The sequence below is a fragment of the Thamnophis elegans genome, chromosome 13, assembly GCF_009769535.1.
Source record: "Thamnophis elegans isolate rThaEle1 chromosome 13, rThaEle1.pri, whole genome shotgun sequence".
Lineage (NCBI taxonomy): Eukaryota > Metazoa > Chordata > Lepidosauria > Squamata > Colubridae > Thamnophis > Thamnophis elegans.
This window is the reverse complement of record NC_045553.1, coordinates 9,382,357-9,405,378: the sequence shown is the minus strand read 5'-3', so window position 1 is coordinate 9,405,378 and position 23,022 is coordinate 9,382,357. Positions and strand designations below refer to the sequence as shown.

Sequence of the window (23,022 nt, the reverse complement as noted above, 5' to 3'; positions counted from 1 at the left end):
ACATTTCCTGACAGTGATAACAACCAACCCATAGAACAGAAGTTGCCTTGGGAAGTTCTGGGAGCTTCATCCCTGGAAGCTTTCAAGAAGAAATCGGACTGCCATCTGTCCGAAATGGTGTAGGGTCTCCTGCTTGAGTGGGGGGGTTGGACTAGATGACCTACAAGGTCCCTTCCAACTCTGTTAAACTGTTATCTGATGTGTCTGATTCCCATTGTCAAAGGCCACCCTAGCTAAATATTATGGGTGCTGAAGTCCCATCCCTCCAAAATGGTGTTTCTCAACCTCAGCAACCTTAAGATGTGGTGGACTTCACCTTCCAGTTTTCCCCAAATTTCACAATCGGATCATAAGCATCTCTTGGACAACCCCAAGGTAGGATGCATGCCAATCTACCTGAACAAATCTGCTCACCTCACCCACATCCACCTCAATCTTCTGTTCAGACCATATTGGGTTGACGGCTGGGAAGATCCCCCCCAAATCATCAATCTTTGTGTATAATTTTTGTTCCTCCCCTTCTTTGTCAAGAGTCAAATCAGAGCAGCCACAGAAAGTCATCGATTTTGCAAACCACAAAATAACCTTGACCCATCACTGTCTCTTCCGATTTGCCTCGCCAACTAGATTCACAGATTAACAGAGTTGGAAGGGACCTTATAGGTCATCTAGTCCAACCCCCCAACCCCCCAAGCAGGAGACCCTACAGCATTTCTGACAAACGGCAGTCCAGTCTCTTCTTGAAAGCTTCCAAGGGATGAAGCTCCCACAACTTCCAAAGGCAATTTATGTTCGATGGGTTGATTGTTCTCACTGTCAGGAAATTCCTCCTTATTTCCAGGTTGAATCTCTCCTTGATCAGTTTCCATCCATTATTCCTTCTCTGGCCTTCGGTTGCTTTGGAAAATAGCTTGACCCCCTCCTCTCTGTGGCAGCCCAGGGGTGGGTTCCTGCCAGTTCTAACCTCTTCTCTAGAAGAGGTTCCACAAATCTACAGTGCCGTTTAGAACCGGTTCCAGCTCCCTCTCCACACCTGTCCACACATCATCAAGATGAAGAGCGAGAGGAGGAATTCTGGGAGTTGAAGTCCACAAGTCTTAAAGCTGTCAAGTTTGAACACCCTTGGTTTTTTTTTTCTAAAGGGTTAGGTGTGCAAGGGTCTTGTAACTTGACAGCTTTAAGACTTGCATGCTTCAAATGCCAGAGTTTCTGAGCCAACATTTTGGTTGCTAAGCAAGAGCGTTGTTAAGTGAGTTCCACCACATTTTACAAATTGGCCACACCCACATGACTGCCAATCCATTCCCACTCAGTAACATGGCTGGCAAGCCACTCCCACAAAGCAGGCCACACCTACAGGAGTGGTTCTAAAAAAATTCAAAACCCATCACTGTGGCAGCCCCTCAAATACTGGAAGACTGCTCTCATGTCTCCCCTGGTCCTTCTTTTCCCTAGATTAGCCATGCCCAGTTCCTGCAACCGTTCATCATGTTTTAATCTCCAGTCCCCTAATCATATAATATATAATAGATGACCTACATATAATCATATAATAGATGACCTACAAGGTCCCTTCCAACTCTGCTAATCTAATCTAATCTAATCAAATCTCTTAACCGTCAGCAATTTTTGACCTAATAAAGGAGTATATTCATAGTTCAGGGTTGAAATGAGGGGCCATTGGTGCTCTCTGAGCCTGGTTGCTATCTTGCAGACCCTTCATGATCCAAAGAAGGCAACATCATAAGTGATGATCTAGCACTGATGTTAGCTAGTTTGGATCATGAAACGTCTGCAAGAAAACGAACAAGTTCAGAGAACACCAAGGACCCCACTGTACTTTCTCCTCTTCCCCCTCCTCCTCCTCCTCCTCCTCTCCCTTCACTCCCATCTAGCACTGATGAGGTTACTTAGTTAGAAATAGAAATAGAATAACAGAGTTGGAAGGGACCTTGGAGGTCTTCTAGTCCAACCCCCTGCTCAGGCAGGAAACCCAACACCACTTCAGGCAAATGGCTATCCAACATCTTCTTCAAAACTTCCAGTGTTGGAGCATTCACAACTTCTGGAGGCCAGTTGTTCCACTGAGTAATTGTTCTAATTATCAGGAAATGTCTCTTTAATTCCAGGTTGCTTCTCTCCTTGATTAGTTCCCACCCATTGCTTCTTGTCCTGCCTTCCGGTGCTTTTGGAGAATAACTTGATTCCAGGGGTGAAATTCAGCAGGTTCTGGAGAACCGGTCGTGGAAATTTTGAGTAGTTTGAAGAACCGGCAAATACCTCCTCTGGCTGGTCCCAGAGTGGGGTGGGAATGGAGATTTTGCAATATTCTTTCCCCCAGCTGTGGAGAGGGGATGGGGATTTTGCAGTATCCTGCCACGCCCACAGAACCAGTAGTAAAAAAAAATTGAATTTCACCACTGCTTGACTCCTGCTTCTTTGTGGCAGCCCCTGAGATATTGGAAGACTGCTATCATGCCTCCCCTAGTCCTTCTTTTCATTAAACTAGACCAGTTTCTGCAACGGTTCTTCAAATGTTTTAGCCTCCAGTCCCCTAATTATCTTTGTTGCTCTTCAGTTGACTCATGAAATGCCTGCAGAAAAACCACCAAGCTCAGAGAGCACCAAGGACCTCACAGTCCTCTTATTCCTCCTCCCAAACCCCCACTCCCTGCTAGCATTGGTGATGTTACCTAGTTGGGTCATGAAACATCTGCAAGAAAACCACCAAGCTCAGAGAGCACCAAGGACCCCTCATTTTTGTCCTGAACGTTTCCTTCCCTTCCACTTGGGAAGTGTCTTGGATGGGGAGATGATGCGTCTCCTGGGCTATCCTTCTCTCTAAGTCTAAGCCCCTTTCCCCCCCCCGCCCCCTCTTCCCCCCACCCACCCATCCGCCTACTCCTTTCCAATCCAGTCCTCACTCTGCAGATATCCTGGTACCTTCAGCTTGGCAGAAGGACTCCGTTGGGTTTGAGTGCGGGGTAAAAGCAGCTTTGCCACTAACTGCTCTTGCAGGATGATGGAGTCCATCTGAAGGAACTCGGCAGAAAGATCCCGGGGGAGGGGGGGAGCTCCAAGCGTCAAACTATAAATGGATCGGCGCGGAGGAGAGCAGCCCCATTCGGGAGTTCTTATCCAGTTTTGACTAACTGTATCTGGCAAGCACCAGTCCGCCCACCCACACGTACGGGCACAGACACACTAACAGCAGCCAGAGGGCGAGGATTTCCTGTCCAACTCTTACAGGCCTATTACTCAGAGGGAGGAGAAGACCTGTGTGTGTCTGTGTGTCTGTGTGTCTGTGCGTGTGTGTGTGTGTGTGTGTGTACACAAAGGAGAATATCCACTGCAGCTAACAGGAGCGTCCTAGAGTGAGCATTGCCACCCTGATCCTGGCAACGGAGCCAAGGAACTATAACAAAGGCTTTGGAATAGGAATTGGGGTCAAACATCTAGCTATTCCTCGTGTAGTTTTGATAAATAGAGAGAAAAAGAGATGGGGGGGGCAGGCAGGCAGAAAATAGTAGGTGTCACGTTCCGGCGTTCCACGTTGCATACAAACAGAGATTCAGTTTCTTTGGTGAAAAACGTTTATCTCTATCTAAGAAACTACGTGATAACCAGCACTAAATGACAATTATACAAAGGTAATCAAATCCAAATCAGTTCTAACCAAGTTAACACCATCACCCATAGATAGATAGATAGATAGATAGATAGATAGATAGATAGATAGATAGATGGATGGATGGATGGATGGATGGATGGATGGATGGATGGATGGATGGATGGATGGATGATAGGTAGATAGATAGATAGATAGATAGAGAGAGAGAGAGAGAGAGAGAGGTAGATAGAAATAGATAGAGATAGATAGATAGATAGTGATAGATAGATAGATAGATAGATAGATAGATAGATAGATAGATAGATAGATAGATAGATAGATACAGACAGACAGACAGACAGACAGACAGACAATGGATGGATGGATGGATGGGTGGGTGGGTGAACGAAGACAGATTAACAGAAAATGGTACATAAAAGATAGGGAGAGAGAGAGAGAGAGAAAAAGAGGGGGGTCAGGCAGGCAGGCAGAAAAGGGTAGATAGATAACCCAGCAGTAACCCCCCCCCTCCTGATCTTAATATACTAATTGTCACTACTGCAACGTGCTCTACATGGGGCAGCCCTTGAAGAGTATTCGGCGACTTCAGCTTGTCCAGAATGCAGCCGCGCGAGCGATTGTGGGTGTATCTCGGTTCACCCACGTAACACCTATCCTCCGCGAGCTGCACTGGCTGCCTATTGGTCTCCGGATACGCTTCAAGGCGCTAGTCGTCACTTATAAAGCCCTTGTTGGTATTGGACCTGGGTACTTGAGAGACCGCCTGCTGCCAATTACCTCCACTAGACCAATCAGATCCCACAGACTAGGCCTCCTCCGAATTCCATCCGCCGGCCAGTGTCGACTGGCGACTACCCGGAGGAGAGCCTTCTCTGTGGCTGCTCCGGCCCTCTGGAACGAACTCCCCGTGGAGATTCGTACCCTCACCACCCTCCAGACCTTCCGCATAGCCTTTAAAACCTGGCTGTTCCGACAGGCCTGGGGCTAAAGAATCGTTGCCCCTATCTCGAATGGTATGATTGTTGTGCTTTTAACTATGTATTGTTTTATGTTGTTGTTAAACTGTCTGTATCCCCCTTCCCTTGTTTGAGTTGTGAGCCGCCCTGAGTCCCCTTAGGGAAAAGGGCGGCATACAAATGAAATAAAACTCTAAACTCTAAACTCTAAACTCAACATACTAAAAAACCCTAGAGAGGTGGGTGCGTCCTGATCTCTTGTGGCTGCACAATAATTCAAGGCTAGTTCCTTCCTTGATTCCTCCTCCTTGCCTGGCTGGGAATTCCCAACAAACACATAGAGAATTATCATTTTTAGATGGAGATTTTAACGCCCACTTGCGGTGAAGATTATTTTGGAGAAAACATGCACAGGTCCTCCTTCTGTACAGGCACAAAACTCAACCAGGCTGTTCGGCTAAAGAATTGTCCTTGCATTTTGTTGCAGTAAACCTGACTTGCGATGCAACTTACCCCTTCCCTTCAACCACTTCCCAATTCTGTTTTCTTTTGCTCAAGTCAACTATTGTGCAATAAGGAGGAAGTGGCTCCTTTGCCCAATAACTTGCTAGAAATTTACTGATACATGAGATTAATGTTGCTTAAACATGTCACAGAGAAGAGGGGGTGGCCATATGCTCCCAAGCACCTGAAGGAAGGACAAGAAACAATGCAAGGGAATAAATCAAGGAGAATAGCAACCTGGAAATAAGGAGGGATTTCTTGCCTGAAAGAACAATGGAACAGCTTGCCTCTGGGAATTATGGGTGCTCCATCAACTGGAAGTTCTCAAGAAGAATCAGGACACAATGGTATAGGGCAGCTGACTTTCGAGACATGCGTGCATGCGTGGGGGCGGGGCGGAGTGCGGGGAGGTGACACACGCACCAGCAAGGGGACGGGGCACCTAGGGAGCATCACCCGTCACTGGTATAAGGTCTCCTGCTTGAGCAGGTTGGACTAGATGACCTCCAAGGTCCCTTCCAACTCTGTTACTTCATGCTCTATGTTCTACCATGCACCAAAACAATGTTCCACGTCTTTTTTTTCCCTATTTTTTTTAATTGCCGCATTTGCACCAACTTGAATATTTCACGGCAACCTTTGTTTTATTGCAACGTTTATTTCTTTTTCAAAAAAATCAGCAGGGGAATAGTGCTTCCATGACTTGGAGGGGGCACACGATACATTTAAATCTCCAAGGTTTGATTTTACTCCTTTTTAATAAAAGCTTTTGCTCTGAACCAGGTCACACTCAGCTTCTACCAGCTGCTCAACCTGGAGATTATTATAAATTGTCTTCCATGGCTGCAAAGTCCATCTTAAACCACCAGAGGGATGTCAACGACTGTATAATAACAATACAGGCAATTATCCTACAGCCTGGGTTGCAAATCATTGCCCATCTTTGCAAATCATTGTCCAGCTTTTATTCTTAAGGAATAAAAGAGGATCCCATCAGGTCTTCGTTTGTTTCTCATCCCTTATTGTCCCTACAAGGCTCGAAATTCTCGGTTTGAATAACTTAGAACTGTGTCACTTGTGGTCAGGTATTGCATACAAAATTATATATAGTCATGTTTTACCTGTAAATGACTTTTTCTGTTTTACATCACAATAATATGCATGCAAACAACCACTTTAAACTCAATGTAAATCGTTTTAAGGGGACGCAGTGGCTCAGTGGCGAAGACGCTGAGCTTGCCCATCAGAAAAGTCGGTAGGTCGCCGGTTCGAATCCCTAGCACCACATAACGGAGTGAGCTCCCTTATGGTCCCAGCTTCTGCCAACCTAGCAGTTCGAAAGCACGTAAAAAATGCAAGTAGGAAAATAGGGACCACCTTTGGTGGGAAGGGAACAGTGTTCTGTGCGCCTTTGGTATTTAGTCATGCCAGCCACATGACCACGGAGATGTCTTCGGACAGCGCTGGCTCTTCAGCTTTAAAACGGAGATGAGCACTGCCCCCTAGAGTCGGGAACGGCTAGCACATATGTGCGAGGGGAAGCTTTGCCTTTACCTTAAATCGTTCTAAACTTGATTGTAAAAAATATGATTTCTGCAACAGAGTTGTCAACGTCTGGAATGTCTTGGCTACAAATTTGAGTTTGAGTCACAAATTGACTTCCGTGGACCTTACTTCATATTTAAGTGGTTAGTTGAGGGGGTGTGCATAAGTGTACTAACATCCTTATCGTTCCTGTTATTGTGTTTTTATTCTCTTATTCTTTATTTTCATTTTTGTTTGACAAATTCCAATAAATAAATAAAAATTCTGGGAATTGAAGTCTAAACATAAAGTTACTGAGAAATATTGCTCTGTGACCTTCTTGGCATGTTCTCTCTAGGTTGCTCAGCAAAAAAAATTTTTTTGGGGAGTAATTATGCATCTGTGTTATAATTTATGTTTGAGTTTTGTGCCTGTTGTTTTTCTTTCTCCGTTATTACTTTAAAAGCATTAAAAATATAAATAATGATGAAGGGGAAAACTGGAACTTTCCCTGGCCGTGAGGATTCAAAATCAGGGTTCAAAATCTGACATTTAAAGGTAAAGGTAAAGGTTCCCCTCGCACATATGTGCTGGTCGTTCCTAACTCCATTTCAAAGCCGAAGAGCCAGCGCTGTCCGAAGACGTCTCCGTGGTCATGTGGCCGGCATGATTCAATGCCGAAGGCGCACGGAACGCAGTTCCCTTCCCACCAAAGGTGCTTCCTATTTTTCTACTTGAATTTTTAACATGCTTTCGAACTGCTAGGTTGGCAGAAGCTGGGAGAAGTCTTGGGAGCTCACTCCGTTACACGGCACTAGGGATTTGAACCGCCGAACTGCCAACCTTTCTCATCGACAAGCTCAGTGTCTTAGCCACTGAGCCACTGCTTCCCTATCTGACATTTACCAGCCAGTACATCAACATAACTAAACGGGATACAGAATAAACAGTGGCAAATAGCAAATGTAAAAAGAAAAAAGAAAAAGGGAGAATCCTGGCTCAAAATGCCCTCAATCTCTATCACAATCATCCCTTTGTCCAGGGTGAAATCAAAGGGAAAGCGATGTCCCCATCTGACACACTGGGTGGGAAAAACACTGATTTATAAATGGCAAATCGTTTCACGCCTAAAGAGCCGCCCGTCAATTAAAGTGGGCGGAAAACCCATTTTATTTTGAACTCCTTGGGACAAGGAAAGGATACTAAAGGATAAAGGAACGTGCGCTGTGCCAAGAAAGTTAGAAATCAGATTTTAAAAAACACTTTAAATCAGTGTTTTTCAATCCTGCCAACTTTAAGATGTAGTGATTTCAACTTCCAGCATTCCCCAGTCTGCATGTTTTAATATGGGTGGACTTCAGCTCCCAGACTTCCCCAGCCAGCATGCTTTAAGATGGGTGGACTTCAGCTCCCAGAATTCCCCAGCCAGAATGCTTTAAGATGGGTGGACTTATATAAGTCTAACTGCTATTGCTATTGCTATTCTATATTCCCTACCACCCTATTATAGTAACTGGAAAGGTTTTAAAAAAATGGAAATCTGGGGTATTTTTCACCGCTCTCCTCATTCTAGCTAAATATGTCATTAAAACAGCAGTGACTGTGAGAGGGATCTTGGAGTCCTAGTGGGACAACCTCTTAAATAGGAGCCAGCCGTGTGCAGCAGCTGCCAAAAAAGCCAACACAGTTCTAGGCTGAATCAACAGAGGGATAGACTCAAAATCACGTGAAGCGTTAATACCACTTTATAAGGCCTTGGTAAGGCCACCCTTGGAATCCTGCATTCAGTTTTGGTCAACACGATGCAAAAAAGATGTGGAGACTCTAGAAAGAGTGCAGAGAAGAGCCACAAAGAGGATTAGGGGACTGGAGGCTAAAAGATATGAAGAACGGTTGCAGGAACTGGGTATGCCTAGTTTAATAGAAAGACGGACTAGGGGAGACATGATAGCAGTCTTCCAATATCTCAGGGGCTGCCCCAAAGAAGAGGGAGTCAAGCTGTTCTCCAAAGCACCTGAGGGCAGAACAAGAAGCAATGGATGGAAATTAATCAAGGAGAGAAGCAACCTAGAACTGAGGAGGGATTTCCTGACAGTTAGAACAATTAACCAGTGGAAGAATTTGCCTCCAGAAGTTGTGAATTCTGCAACGCTGGAAATCTTTAAGAAGATGTTGGATAGCCATTTGTCTGAAATGGTATAAGGTTCCCTGCCTAGGCAGGGGGTTGGACTAGAAGACCTCCAAGGTCCCTTCCAACTCTGCTATTGTAAAATTTCTGTGCCTTAAAATGAAAAGGGGAGAGGGGAAGCTAAGGCAGAAAACATGTCCATCGCTAGAGAACAAGAAAGCCAGAAGGATTGAGTTGGATTCAGCCAAGTGGAATTATTTCAGGAAGTTCATTTTGCCAAGAAATGAAGCACTGAGTCATTGACGCTGGAAAATACACCTGTTTCCCTGACGCTCCCAGCCCAGAGGGAGAAAAACAGTTTTGGTCCTCGTGTACAAAATTGTGATAAAAGGAAAACTCCCTTGCAAAAAATGAAGTTTCTGCTCCAAATTACAAGCCAGGGAAGGAGATGCAGTCAACAGTTTTGGGAGCGACGGATGTGAAATGCTGAAGTGGTGAAGAGTGTCAGAGCAAATTTGTTGGGCTAGGTTTCTAGATCTCATGATGGGGTGGAAGGCGATGAAACACGAGGTTAGGAGATCTAGCTTCTTTCGGTTGCCCATTCTTGTACAATAGAACTTCCAACTTCTTGTCACCCAAACCAAAGGGAATTGTCTCAGCTTGCAGGAGGACATGAAGAGGAGGAGAAGCAGAAAAAAAGAAGGAAGGAGAAGGAGAAAGAGGAAGAGAGAAAGCGAGGAGAGGAAGTAAGAGGAGGAGAGGAAGGAGGAGAAGAAGAGGGAGGAGGAGAAGGAGAGGAAGAGGAAGAAGAAGGCGGAGAGGAAGGGGAGGGAGAGGAGGGGGAAGAGGAAGAGAAGGAGAAGAAAAAGAAGGAAAGAGAAGGAGAAAAAGAAGAAGAGAGGGAGGGAGGAGAGGAAGAAGGAGAAGGAGAGGAAGAAAAAGGAGAAGGAGAGGAAGAGGAAGGAGAAGAAGAGAGAGAGGGAGGAGAGGAAGAAAGAGGAGAGGGAGAAGGAGAGGGAGAGGAACAAGAAGGAGGGGAAGAAGGAAGAGGGGAGGAAGGGGGAGGGGAACGGGGAGGAGAAGAAGAAGGAGGAGGAGGAGGAGGAGGAGGAAGGAGAAAGGAAGAGAGAGAGGGAGGAGAGGAAGAAAAAGGAGGAGATGAAGAAGGAGAGGAAGAGGGAGGAGGAGAGGGAGAAGAAGGAGAGGAAGAGGAAGAAGAAGGAGGGGAAGAAGGAAGAGGAGAGGAAGGGGGAGGAGAAGGAGAAGAAGCAGAAGAAGAAAAAGAAGAAAGGAGAAAGGAAGAGAGAGAGGGAGGAGAGGAAGAAAGAAGAGGAGAGGGAGAAGAAGGAGAGGAAGGAGAAGGAGGGGAAGAAGAAGGAGGAGAGGAAGGAGGGGGGAGGAGGGGGAAGAGAAGGAGAAGGAGGGAAGAAGGAGGAGGAGGAGGACACATCCTCACTACCCCATTGTAGAACTCTTTTATCCCATGCCAATTTTTTAAAAAAAACTCTCGTTTCACGTAATTATGATCCTTTGCTAATAGTTCTTATTTTTCCTCTGGCCGCCTGTGAAAAACACCACTTCTCTCAGCAGCTACTTCCCCGTCTCTCTTGCCAACTCCCCGAAGTTGACAAGCGGATGGTTCACCGCACCCCAAACTCACAAACTCCCTTCTGTATGTCGGCCCGGTGTGAAGAATCTTGATCCAGAAGGATAACACAGAGAGGGAGAGGGGGAGGGAGGGATGGAAAGAAAGTGAAAAAGAAAGGAAAGAAAGAGAGAGAGAAATGGAAAGAAAGAAAGAGAAAAAGAAAGAAAAGGAGAGAGAGAGAGAGAGAGAGAGAGAGAGAGAGAGAGAGAGAGGGAGAGAGGGAGGGAGGGAGGGAGGTGTTTTTCTCCAAGCCTATCCAAAGTTCTTGCAGGAGCTTTTGTTCATTTGGAGCCAAGGAAAAGAAAAATACAGGATAGGGAAAAACTCACACGCTCTACCCATTATGCTGATTTTCCGTAAGCTGGTTTTGCGAGGTCGGTTCAGTTCGCAGCAAACCTCGGATAAAGTATGAATTGTGTCCAGTTCATGGTGCCTGGCTGAATTATTATTGGTCTCTGGAGCTGAGCTTCAGCATCTCAAAACCAAGGAAAAGAAAAATAAAACAGCTTCAGATCGCTTTTGGACTTGGTACTTGAGGTGAAAACAAACAAAGTTTTGATTTCGGGTTTTAGTGATGAGTTTGTTGTTAGAGGAATGGATAAAAGTAAAAAGTTGAGGTCCTACATTTATTACCTTATTCTATTGGCTAAAAGATGGGACCCGGTGGCTCAGTGGCTAAGAGGCTGAGCTTGTCGATCATAGAGGTTGTCAGTTCGGCGGTTCGAATCCCTAGCACCGCGTAACGGAGGGAGCTCCCGTTACTTGCCCCAGCTTCTGCCAACCTAGCCGTTCGAAACCAGGTAAAAAATGCAAGTAGAAAAATAGGAACCACCTTTGGTGGGAAAGTAACAGCGTTCCGTGCGCCTTCGGTGTTGAGTCATGCCGGCCACATGACGGAGACGTCTTTGGACAGCGCTATCTGTTCGGCTTTGAAACGGAAATGAGCACCGCCCCCTAGAGTCAGGAACGACTAGCACAGATGTGCGAGGGGAACGTTTACCTTTAAATTGCAGGCGCCCTTTTGCTTATTTTTCATGTGCTCCAAGATGAAGAATTCCGGCTGGATATCGACAGAAAAACAAATTAAATTCTGCTTTTGCATGTCTTCGCCTCGAACCCAGCGAGGGATAAACGCCTCTGAACCTGAGGACCTCAGAGAGAACAAACTGTGAAAAAAAAATCTGGCATTTGTGGGAAAGGTGTGAAAAGTTTCGTTTGACTGTGTAACAGAGCTGGCTTTTGGCAAAGGAGGCGTCGGCCCAAGCCCACCTTGGCAAGCTCAAAAAAAAAAAAAAAAAAAAGCCACACCCGCCTTACTATATTCCTTGGCACCGGAATGGTGATTCCCACCCTGGGCCGTCAATGGAGGCATTCAGACAGCGAGGAAAGTTCAGTGGCTGTAATGTTTGAAATGCTATTTGATTTGTCTGCCTTATGAAAAGGCATTTTTAGGGGCCCTTGGTGTTCTCTGAGCTTGGGGGTTTTCTTGCAGGCGTTTCATGACCCAAACTAAGTAACATCATCAATGGGAGGAGGAGGAGGAGGAGGAGGGGGGGGGAGGAGGAGGAGGAGGAGGAGGAGGAGGAGGAGGAGGAGGAGAAAGGTTGAGTTCCTTGGTGCTCTCTGAGCTTTGAGGTTTTCTTGAAGACATTTCCTGACCCAAACTAGGTAATATCATCAATGGGAGGAGGAGGAGGAGGAGGAGGAGGAGGAGGAGGAGGAGGAGGAGGAAGAAGATTGAGTTCCTTGCTGCTCTTTGAGCTTTGGGGTCTTTTTGCAGATGTTTCATGGCCCAAACTAAGTAATGACATCAATGGGAGGAGGAGGAGGGGGGGAGGAGGAGGAGGAGGACGACGACGACAACGACTGTGAGTTCCTTGGTGTTCTCTGAACTAGGTTGTTTTCTTGCAGATGTTTCATTAACTAACCTAAGTAACATTTTTTAAATTAATTTAATTAATAGCCATGGTGGTATGGTGGTTAGAGTGCAGTCCTGCAGGCTACTTCTGCTGCTTGCCAGCTGCCTGCAATTTGGCAGTTCAAATCTCACCGGGCTCAAGGTTGACTTAGCCTTCCATCCTTCCGAGGTGGTTAAAATGAGGGCCCAGATTGTTGGGGGAGAAGAGGCTGACTCCTTAAACCGCTTAGAGAGAGCTGCAAAAGCACTGTAAAGCGATATATAAGTCTAAAGGCTATTGCTAACATCATTAGCGCTAGAAGGGAATAGGGTTTAGAGAGATGAGGAGGACTGTGGGGTCCTTGGTGCTCTCTGAGCTTGGTGGTCTTCCTGCAGACGTTTCACAACCCAACTGGGGAGCATCATCAGAGCATGAAAGGAGTGGGGTTTAAATCTCTGTTTTTATATACAAATAACTAGCTTGCAAAGAGCAAAGCTGAGCACTAAGATGAGCATCTACTAACAATGTTCTTCAACCTCGGTGACTTTTAAGATTCAGGGACTTCAACTCCCAGAATCCCCCCCCCCATGCTGGCCTGGGGAATTCTGGGAGTTGAAGTTCACCGAGATGGAAAAACACCCATCTGGAGGCATCCCATCCCCAGCTGAGCTGTCCTCCTGAACGTAGAGGCACGACTTGGGTTTCATGCTCCGTTTGCAGCCATGTCCCCAGCACTGGCTGGCACCAGCCAAGAATGTACCAACGGGTGTGTGGTTTCCCGAACAGGCAAGCTTTGTTTGAGCCAACAACAAAAGCTGGCGTGAAAGAACACGGCGCCACAGCTTTGAGGCAGCCCACAGTCCCTCTCCAAGTACCCAAACATTTGCAGAGCAAAGACATTGAGAAAAGGGGAACTTTGAGATCCGTTCCTAGGGCGCTTTTGAACAGGACTTATACAGAAAGGCTCCCCTCTGGAGCTCTCCCAGCCCTGGAACACACAAAGCCTTCGCAGTGTGAAAGCTTCATCAAAAATTGTGCATTTTCTTCCTCTAAAAACAAAACCCCCAGCAGTTTTTCCTTTGCTGTTCCACCGTATCATTTTATTTTCTGAAAACTAAGGCAACGAAGATCCAGCTATGACCATTATCTTTCAAACATCGTCAGCGTTGAAACAAACTTATGCAGATTCAATAAGGTAAAGGTTCTCCTCGCACATAAGTGCTAGTCATTCCCGACCCTGGGGGGCGCTGCTCATCTCCGTTTCAAAGCCGAAGAGCCAGCGCTGTCCGAAGATGCCTCTGTGGTCATGTGGCCAGCATGACTCAACGCTGAAGGTGCACGGAACGCTGTTTCCTTCCCACCAAAGGTGGTTCCTATTTTTCTACTTGCATTTTTTTTTACGTGCTTTCAAACGGCTAGTTTGGCAGAAGCTGGGACAAGACACGGATGCTCGCTCCGTTACGCGGCGCTAGGGATTCGAACCGCCGAAATCCCGACCTTTCTGATCGACAAGCTCGACATCTTAGCCACTGAGCCACCGCATCCCTTCTTTAAAATAGGGAGGCAGGGGAAAACAAATGAGAACCTAAGGCATTCTATTTTCCTAATTTTACACCTTAGAAATATTTTTTTCTGTTAATTGCAAACGGTGTTTAGGTCCCTCTGTGCTCGAAATATTAGAAAGAAGTGGTTCTTTTAATCTACCGATGGGTAGCACTGGCACTTAAGACTTATATACTGCTTTACAGTGCTTTACAACCGTCTCTAAGCAGTTTACAGAGTCAGCCTCTTTCCTCCAACAATCTGGGTCCTCATTTTACCCATATCGGAAGGATGGAAGGCTGAGTCAACCTTGAGTCAGTCAGGATCAAACAGGAAGGAAGGAAGGAAGGAAGGGCGATAGCACTTACTTATATACCGCTTCACAGTGCTTCCCAGCCCTCTCTAAGCGGTTTACAGAGTCAGCCTCTTGCCCCCAACAATCTGGGTCCTCATTTTACCCATATCGGAAGGATGGAAGGCTGAGTCAACCTTGAAATGGTCTTTGATGCTCACACAAGCATACAACACGAGAGAGGACATCGCACAACACTACAAAACTAAGAACAGCCCCAGGGTCCCAACCCATCAATTGCATTTCTTGTGCAGCGAACCATTCCTTCATACCTACACAAAATTACTTGAGACCCGCAGTCCACCCTATAAAAATTTACACACCCTAGAAAGGCAAGAGCGTGAAACGTTTTTTTCCGGGGAACAAGAAAACCCAAGAAGAACAAAGAAATGTTGCATATTTTTTTTTAAAAGGACTTTTATTTTTTTAATCCCCCAAAGGCTTAAATCCTGTGTGACTAGCGTATGCAGAGAAGTAATTTTTCTCTGATGCATTTGTCTGCTTGGAGCATGAATTATTTAGAAGAGGGAAGCCACGCTCAAGTCATATATCAAACCAAAAGGAAAGCTATATTGCAGAAATATCATTTCTAGGGGCGTCACCTGGGGTGGCAGGGAAACTATCCCCACGATTGCGAATGTATGGCACACGTCAGAGAGGGGACGCAGAGCTGTCTGACAGTTATCAGCTGCCTTTGGAATCAGACATCAGTGAGGCAGAAGAACAGCTGGAGCCTGTTCCCAGGGTGCGCATGCACAGAGTTGCCAGACGAAGGGAACAGCAAAAGAACAGGGGTCGACATGGGAGTAAGGCCACAGGTGGATGGTGAAGGGCCCCTCCCAGAGGAAATAAAAGAGGAGCAAAAGGGAAGTGGAGTTTGCAGGAGACAATTAGTTCGCTTCATTGGTTCGTGACTCTCCGAGGCTCCTTGCAAAAGTTTTGCAGATATCAGCCTGGCAGCTCTCCAAGCCAGAGAAGGTCTGTGACTGTAAATCCTCCCTCGAAAGACTTTGCTGGATATAAATGAGCAGAATTCACGGTCAATTAATAAAAGGTTTTTTTTGTCAGGACCAGGAGTTTGCTTCATGCTCTTGGGAAGCCTCGGTCAGAACAAGATTGCCCTTCTCACACAAAAATGCCGTTTTGCCTGTCATTTTGCAGGACAGGCTGAATTTTTCTCTCCCTGACTGGCCCGCAAGCAGGATTCACAAAGCCAGTGTGGGGATTCCCACAGGTTTCCAAGACCAGCCTTTACACTGGAGCTGGCTAGGCGAGTTTCTGTCTTGCAGAAATTCTGCTTTGGAGAGCCAGCAGATCTCGTTTTATTTGCTAATTGGTTTGGATGACTCCTGATTGCAGTGTGTCCCGGTTTTCTCTTCCTGGTGAAGAAGAGGCAAGGGACAGCAGCATCTAAAAAATGTGGAGCGGTTTCAGTTCCTGTGTACCGCCCCAGAAACTATCCACCCACACATCACGATAGAAATTGGAGTGGTGTGGAGGCCTACAACTGGAGCAGTTGCCCCACAGTCAGGAAGGCTGTGAGTTCAATCCTAGGTGGAGGCAGATAAATTCTCTCTCAGGGTACACTGAGAATATTATCTGCTGAATAAAACTGTTCTGATCGAGGCTTCCCAAGAGCATGAAAAAAACTCCTTGTCCCGGCAAAATACTCTTTTATTAATTTACAGGCAAACCCCACTTATATAAATTGACTGAATTCTGCTCATTCAAATCCCTAACGCCGCGTAACAGAGTGAGCTCCCGTGACTTGTCCCAGCTTCTGCCAACCTAGCAGTTTGAAAGCAGGTAAAAAATGCAAGTAGAAAAATTTGGCGTTGAGTCATGCCGGCCACATGACCACGGAGACGTCTTCGGACAGCGCTGGCTCTTTGGCTTTGAAACGGAGATGAGCACCGCCCCCTAGAGTAGGGAACAACCAGCACATACGTGCCAGGGGAACCTTTACCCTTGAGGACAGCCTGTCTAGGCTCGGGAGATTGTTTTCATGTGCAATTTTCCATTAAATCACTTCCGAGGTGGTTTTACCTGTAGGAGAAATTGTTTTTTCCCCATCTATGAGTCTGTTCAGCCTTCCTGAATCCCTTTATTCTGACCCCACAGATTGTGAATGTGGATGATAGTTAAACTGTCATTAATCCAGCTGTGGCTGGATTAAGCTTAAACTGCTGGATAAGCTGTTTTCGGATTCTGCCAATCGCCAAGAATCTTTGTCTCTTTTTTAATCCATTGCCGGATGGAGTGTTTTTTTTAAAAAAAGGTAATGACATTTCTCTCTAAATGAAAAGAGTACGTTCACCCCAACTAGCCTTCATTAAGAAAAGGAACTGTATGTCCTGGTTTATATTGTTAAGTTAGAACCCAGGAGACTCGAGCAGGAATCAAAAGTATTTCCGTCGTAACTGTTCTGACTGAGGCTTCCCAAGAGCATAAAGCAAACTCCTGGTCCTGACAAAAAAACCTTTTATTAATTGAGCGAAAATTCTGCTCATTTATATCCAGCAAAGTCTTTCAAGGGAGGATTTACGGTCACAGACCTTATCAGGCTTGAGAGCTGCCAGGCCGATATCTGCAAAACTTGGCAAGGAGCCAAGTTACTCCCCAGTCGACCTCTGTTCTTTAGTTCCTCCCTTCGTCTGGCAACTCTGTGCATGCGCACACTGGGAACAGGCTCCAGCTGTTCTTCTGCCTCACTGATCTCTGACTCCGAAGGCAGCTGACAACTGGCATACAGCCCTGGCCCCCTCCCTGCCTCCGACACAGAGCCCTCATCAGAGCTTTCCCAAGCCTCCGCTGGCCACTGGGGAGCCACAAGTCTTTTTTTTTTCTTCTACGTAACTCACGAGGCGGATAAATAAATAAAAAAAAATCCAACTGGAGGATTTGTGCCTTGCACGCCACCCAAATTAAAAGAAATGTCTCGGATCCGGGCGGCATGTTTCCATCGGCGGCAAGCTCTGCTAGATCAAATCCCCAGACAGATATCTGCATAGGGCAGTTTTTTCAAGAAGGCTGCAGAAAGACAGATATGGAGGGAAGGGAAAGGGGGCGATGTATATTGGGAAAATACTGATGGAATTTGGTAGCTGTTGGCTCTTGTTCTGCTCCCAAGGGACTGAGGATGGCGTAACAGCACCCTGCTGGCTGGGATCAAAGATTTCATCCTCCCCATGCACAACAGTCCAAGAGATGGGACTAAGATAACACTGGATATCGGACATTAATACAACTGAGCACGTCCAGACGTATTTCACGAGAAGAGTCCTCCACTCCTCTGCTCACAATAGATTCCCTTATGCCACCAGGCTTGAAATTCTGGGCTTGGACAACCTGGAACTACGGTCCGATTTAAGCACAGTACACAAAATTGTCTGCTACAACATCCTACCTTATTCAGCTTCAATCTCAATAACACACAGGCAAATAATCGATACAAACTCAAGGTAAACTGCTCCAAACTCGACTGCGGAAAATACGACTTCAGCAACAGAGTGGAATGCTCTACCTGACTCTGTGGTTTCTTCCCCAAACCCCCACAGCTTCAACCTTAAGTTGTCTACCGTGGACCTCACCCAGTGGTGGGTTTCAAAAATTGTTTGAACCTACTCTGTGGGTGTGGCCTCCTTTGTGGGAGTGACTTGCCACCCATGTGACCGGATGGGAGTGGCTTGCCGCCCATGTGACCGGATATGAAGATGCCGACGACACTTGTCAGAACCACCTTAAATTACCTCACACACAGCACTGGCAGGCATAAGAATATGATGTAAACTTGTTTTTTAAAAGGCATCTTTGGTTTGCGTTAAAACAACTTCAACACACGCAATGTTCTGATTGCACCACAAATGCAGTAGTCATCCTTACCTTTCACAGAGGCACTGAGTTTTATAAATATGAGCATGATAGTGTAGAATAATCATATCCAAGGACCAGTGGTGGGTTTCAAAACATTGTGGAACCTCTTCTGTAGGTGTGGCCTGCTTTCCGGGTCCACTGGTGGAACCTCTTCTAATCGGTTCGGTAGATTTGACGAACCGGTTCTACCGAATAGGTGCGAACTGGTAGGAACCCACCTCTGACCTCACCCCATTCCTAAGAGGTCCGTAAAGGGAGTGTGCATAAGCGCACCAGCGTGCCTTCCGTCCCTGTCCTACTGTCCCCGTTTATTTGTACTCATTTCTTTCGTCCATATCCAAGTTTATATTTATACCTGTTATGCTGTACATGTTTGACAAGCTAATAAATACAAATAAAAACAAACAAATACAAATAAAACCATCTTTCCCAGAGTCTGTAAAGATTCTCAGCCACTCAACATTTCATGGTGGCCCTCTTGAAAAAGCACCTTTGGAACAGTCCAAGAGATGTGCTACTGGGAAACAAAATCAAAATTTTCTTTTACCGTACTCTATTGTATTTTCTGAGTGGTGGCTCCGTGGTTAAGACGCTGAGCTTGTCGATCAGAAAGGTTGGCGGTTCGAATCCCTAGTGGCGCGTAACGGAGTGAGCTCTCGTTACTTGTCCCAGCTTCTGCCAACCTAGCACTTTGAAAGCATGTAAAAAATGCAAGTAGAAAAATCGGGACCACCTTTGGTGGGAAGGGAAGAGCGTTCCGTGTGCCTTCGGCATTGAGTCATGCCGGCCACATGACCACAGAGATGTCTTCGGACAGTGCTGGCTCTTCGGCTTTGAAATGGAGATGAGCACCGCCCCCTAGAGTCAGGAATGACTAGCACATATGTGTGAGGCGAACCTTTACCTATTGTATTCAAAGAAGATGCAGAAAGAGTGCAAGAGAAGAACAACAAAGAGGTTCAGTGGTATGGAGGCTGAACAGTTGAGAGAAATTGGGTGTGTCTAGTTTAATGAAAAGAAGGACTAGGGGAGACATGATAGCAGTCTTCCAATATCTCAGGGGTTGCCCCAAAGAAGAGGGAGTCAAACTATTCTCCAAAACACCTGAGGGTAGAACAAGAAGCAATGGGTGGAAACTAATCAAGGAGAGAAGCAACTTAGAACTAAGGAGGAATTTTATGACAGTGAGAACAATTAACCAGTGGAACTACTTGCCTCCAAAAGTTGTGAATGCTCCAACACTGGACGTTTTTAAGAAGAGAGTGGACAACCATTTGTCTGGAATGGCAGTGATGGCTAACCTTTTCCGGACCGAGTGCCCAAAGCACACAAACCCCCCAAAATGCAACGCGTCTCCCTACACCTGCGCCCCCCCCAAGTGTGCATGACGCCCCCAGCTGGCCGGCAGGAGCCACACATGCATGCACAGTGGAGGTGAATTGGGGCGACGGCTCGGGTGTCACAGGTTCCCCATCGCGGGTGTAGGGTCTCCTGCTTCTGCAGGGGGCTGGACTAGAAGACCTCCGAGGCCCCTTCCAGCGCTGTTCATGTGTTAAAAACAACACAGCGAAAACGGCCGTCAAATCAGACACGCCGTGTGACCCAACGGAACACGCCCTTCATGGTATTGGACCTGGGTACTTGAGAGACCGCCTGCTGCCAATTACCTCCAACAGACCTATTAGATCCCACAGATTAGGCCTCCTCCGAATTCCATCTGCTGGCCAATGTCGCCTGGCTACCACCCGGAGGAGGGCCTTCTCTGTGGCTGCTCCGGCCCTCTGGAACGAGCTCCCCGTGGAGATTCGGACCCTCACCACCCTTCAGGCCTTCCGCAAAGCCCTTAAAACCTGGCTGTTCCGACAGGCCTGGGGCTGACGAGTTCCCATCCCCGCTCGAACTGTGTGGCTGTTGATTGTTTTTAAATTCTTTCTGTAGTTGTTTGTTGTGCTGTTTTTTTCCCCCCTTGTCTGTATTTCCCTGTGGCACGACAAAACCGCACTCAACTAAAGCGTGCCCGATTAAACCACGTCGCTGATGTCATCAACAGGGCGACAACAGCGAGCGCGGAGAAAGAGGGGCGCTTTAAATAGCGCTTTGAAAGCAAGCCGATTCAAGTTAAGGTAAGGGTTAGGTTTAGGGTTAGGTTTAGGGTTAGGTTAAGGGTTAGGGTTAGGGTTAGGTTAAGGGTTAGGATTAGGTTTAGGGTTAGGTTAAGGGTTAGGTTTAGGGTTAGGTTAAGGGTTAGGTTTAGGATTAGGTTTAGGGGGGTTAGGTTTAGGTTTAGGGGTTAATTTTAGGTTTAGTGTTTACAGCGTGCTTTTTTCTCCGCGCTGTTGTCGCGCTGTGATGACATCAGCTACGCGGTTTCGTCGAGCGCGCTTTAGTCGAACACAGTTTTGTGGTGGAACCGTATTTCCCTCCCTTTGAATTGTGAGCGGCCCTGAGTCCCTCCGGGAATAGGGCGGCATATAAATGCAATAAATTCAATTCAATTCAATTCAACAGCATGGCAGAGGGGCCAGAGCGATTCCAGAGCTCAATCACTGCCATAACCGAAGGGCCCTTTATGAAGGAGCCTTTTCAGCCGGCTAAATTTAAGGCCAGATCTTCAATCTTGCTGACAGACGCAATCCAACCACCTTCGAGTTCAATCGCAGCTGTTTTGGAATAACGCCGCCCTTTCCCTTCCCCGTACGCATCTCTGCGCCAACGGTACCCCATGTAATATTGCTAACGTGCACAGCTAGCGTGACTTTGCAGGAGTGTGGAGCAGATGCCTCCCGTTGCTTAGCAACAACACTGGATGGAGATGCAGGAGCCGTTTCGCTTCCAGCAATCTCCTTCCAACTATTCTTAGACCTCGCCGAGGTTTCCAAGAGTTGGTTCAAGGCAACTTTTTCGCTCCCTGCACGGGGTCTTCCCATGGCACGTGTCTCAGGAGGATTTGGACGTGACCCAAATGTCACAGAAGGCAACCGTTAATTCAACCCAACAGGCCGACGCGAAATAAAAGCTCCTCCGATTTCCCGGGCTCTGAATCTCTCACGAGACTGGATGAATGCAGGTTCAGTCCTCGATTTACAACCAACGACGGAGCCCAACGTCTCTCTTGCTAAGTGAGACGTTTGTTAAAGTGAGTTTCACCCTGTGTTTTCCTTTTTTTTTTTCTTGACCTAGTTGTCAAGCGAAACCCTGCGGTTGTAAAATGAGTAGCACGGCCGTTAAGCGAAACATGCTTGTCAGAAGGTCGCAAAAGGGGATGGTATGACCTTGGGATGCAGCAACGGTCGTAAGTATGAAACGGTTGCCAAGCCTCTGAATTTTTCATCCCGGGGGGGGGATGCTACGAAGGTCGTAAGTGTGGGAAATGGTCCTACATCAATTTTTTTCAGTACTGTCGTAACTTTGAATAGTCACTAAGCGAGCTGTTTGTAAGTCAAAGGCCGTGAGGGTGAAAAACCGTCCTAAGTCACTTTTTTTCATCACTGTTGGAACTTCAAACGGTCACTAAATGTGACCGTACGTCACAGCTCATAAGTGTGGTAAAAATGCTCAAAAGTCACTTTTTTCAGCGCAGTTTTAACTTTGGTCGCTAAATGAATTGTTGTAAGCCGACGCCCACCTGTACTTCTAAGCAACGTGTAATAAGTTGGCAACTAACCACAGAGAGGTTTAGTTGAGCAGGTGAGAGATTAATTCACACGTTGCATTAATCTGAAAACGTAGTTTGTGGTGATGAGAACACAGCCATCCTGACTCAGGTCACCACAGACTCTGGGTTCTAATCCCGCCTTAGCCATGAAAGCCAGCTGGGTGACTTTGGGCCAATCACCAGGAGACAATGAGCTCTAGTCCCGCTTTAGCCGTGAAAGCCAGCTGGGTGATTTTGGGCCAATCACCAGGAGACTGGGAGTTCTAGTCCCATGGAGTCCCTCCCGCTCAGCCCAAAGCACATGACAGGACTGTTGTTGGGAAAATAAGAGAAGAGGAAGGTGTGTTGGATATGTTTGCCGCCTTGAGTTATTTGTAAAAAATAATAAAAAGGCAGGAAACAAATAAACAAATAAACAAATATATAAATCCAGAAGTAAGAAGAGGCATGGTTGCCATGTTTGATCACAATTCAATTCACTCCCTAAACCATCTGAAAACACAGGGGGTTGGACTAGAAGACCTCCAAGGTCCCTTCCAACTCTGTTATTCTATTCTATCCTATTCTATTCTATCCTTCCTCCTTGCCAGGTTGAGGAAATGCCAGGGAACTTACTCAGGTGGGGAAAAGACTCCAGAAGGCCAATTTACTCCTCCAATCATTTAACCTCATGCCTTCAACATCTGTATCCCCCCCCCCCCCCCGCTCAAACCGGCTAAACAGCCAGGCCCAAATCATGGATGGATTTAATTCTTGCTGTCTCCCCATCCCCAGCTACCTACGACTACGTACCTCCGAGACCAAGAAGCCACATCCCCTTTTAGCTCCCAAATGGCACGCAAGCCATAATTTCAAAATAGATGGCATGCAAAGGGTTATTTAAAAAAAGTGGGGGGGACAAATTATCTGGATATAGTCTGGAATCCAATTTGCCCTTCTACCAGCCAATAACAATAATACCCTAATTCTGCATATATATCTTTCTCTCTCTCTCTCTCTCTCTCTCTCTGCCTCTTTCTTTCTCTCTCTTATTTTCTTTCTCTCTCTCTCTGTCTGTCTCACTTTCTCATATCTTTCTGTCTCTTTCTCTCATCTCTGTCTCTCATCTCTGTCTCTCTCTCCCCGTCTCCCCCTCTCTCTTTCTCTCTCTCTGTCTCATCTTTCTGTCTCATCTCTCTTTCTCTCTCTCTCTCTCATCTCTCTGTCTCTCTATCTCTCTATCTCCCCCTCTCTTTCTCTCTCTCTCTCCCCCTGTCTCCCCCTCTCTCTTTCTCTCTCTCTCTGTCTCATCTTTCTGTCTCATCTCTCTCA

General features: G+C 46.5%; 1 protein-coding gene across 3 annotated transcripts in view; it reads right to left on the bottom strand.

Annotated features, from left to right (window-relative positions):
* Positions 1-23,022, bottom strand: part of LOC116516613 (septin-5) — a 40,840-nt gene that overhangs the window by 16,311 nt on the left and 1,507 nt on the right. Inside the window, exon 1 of one of the 3 annotated variants that reach the window (XM_032229217.1) lies at positions 2,944-3,073. The exons of the other annotated variants lie outside the window; for them this stretch is intronic. Coding sequence (XP_032085108.1) covers positions 2,944-3,033 — 90 coding nt within the window. The 5' untranslated portion in view covers positions 3,034-3,073. Of the gene's footprint in view, positions 1-2,943; positions 3,074-23,022 lie in introns of those variants that run through there. 3 annotated transcript variants of the gene reach the window in all.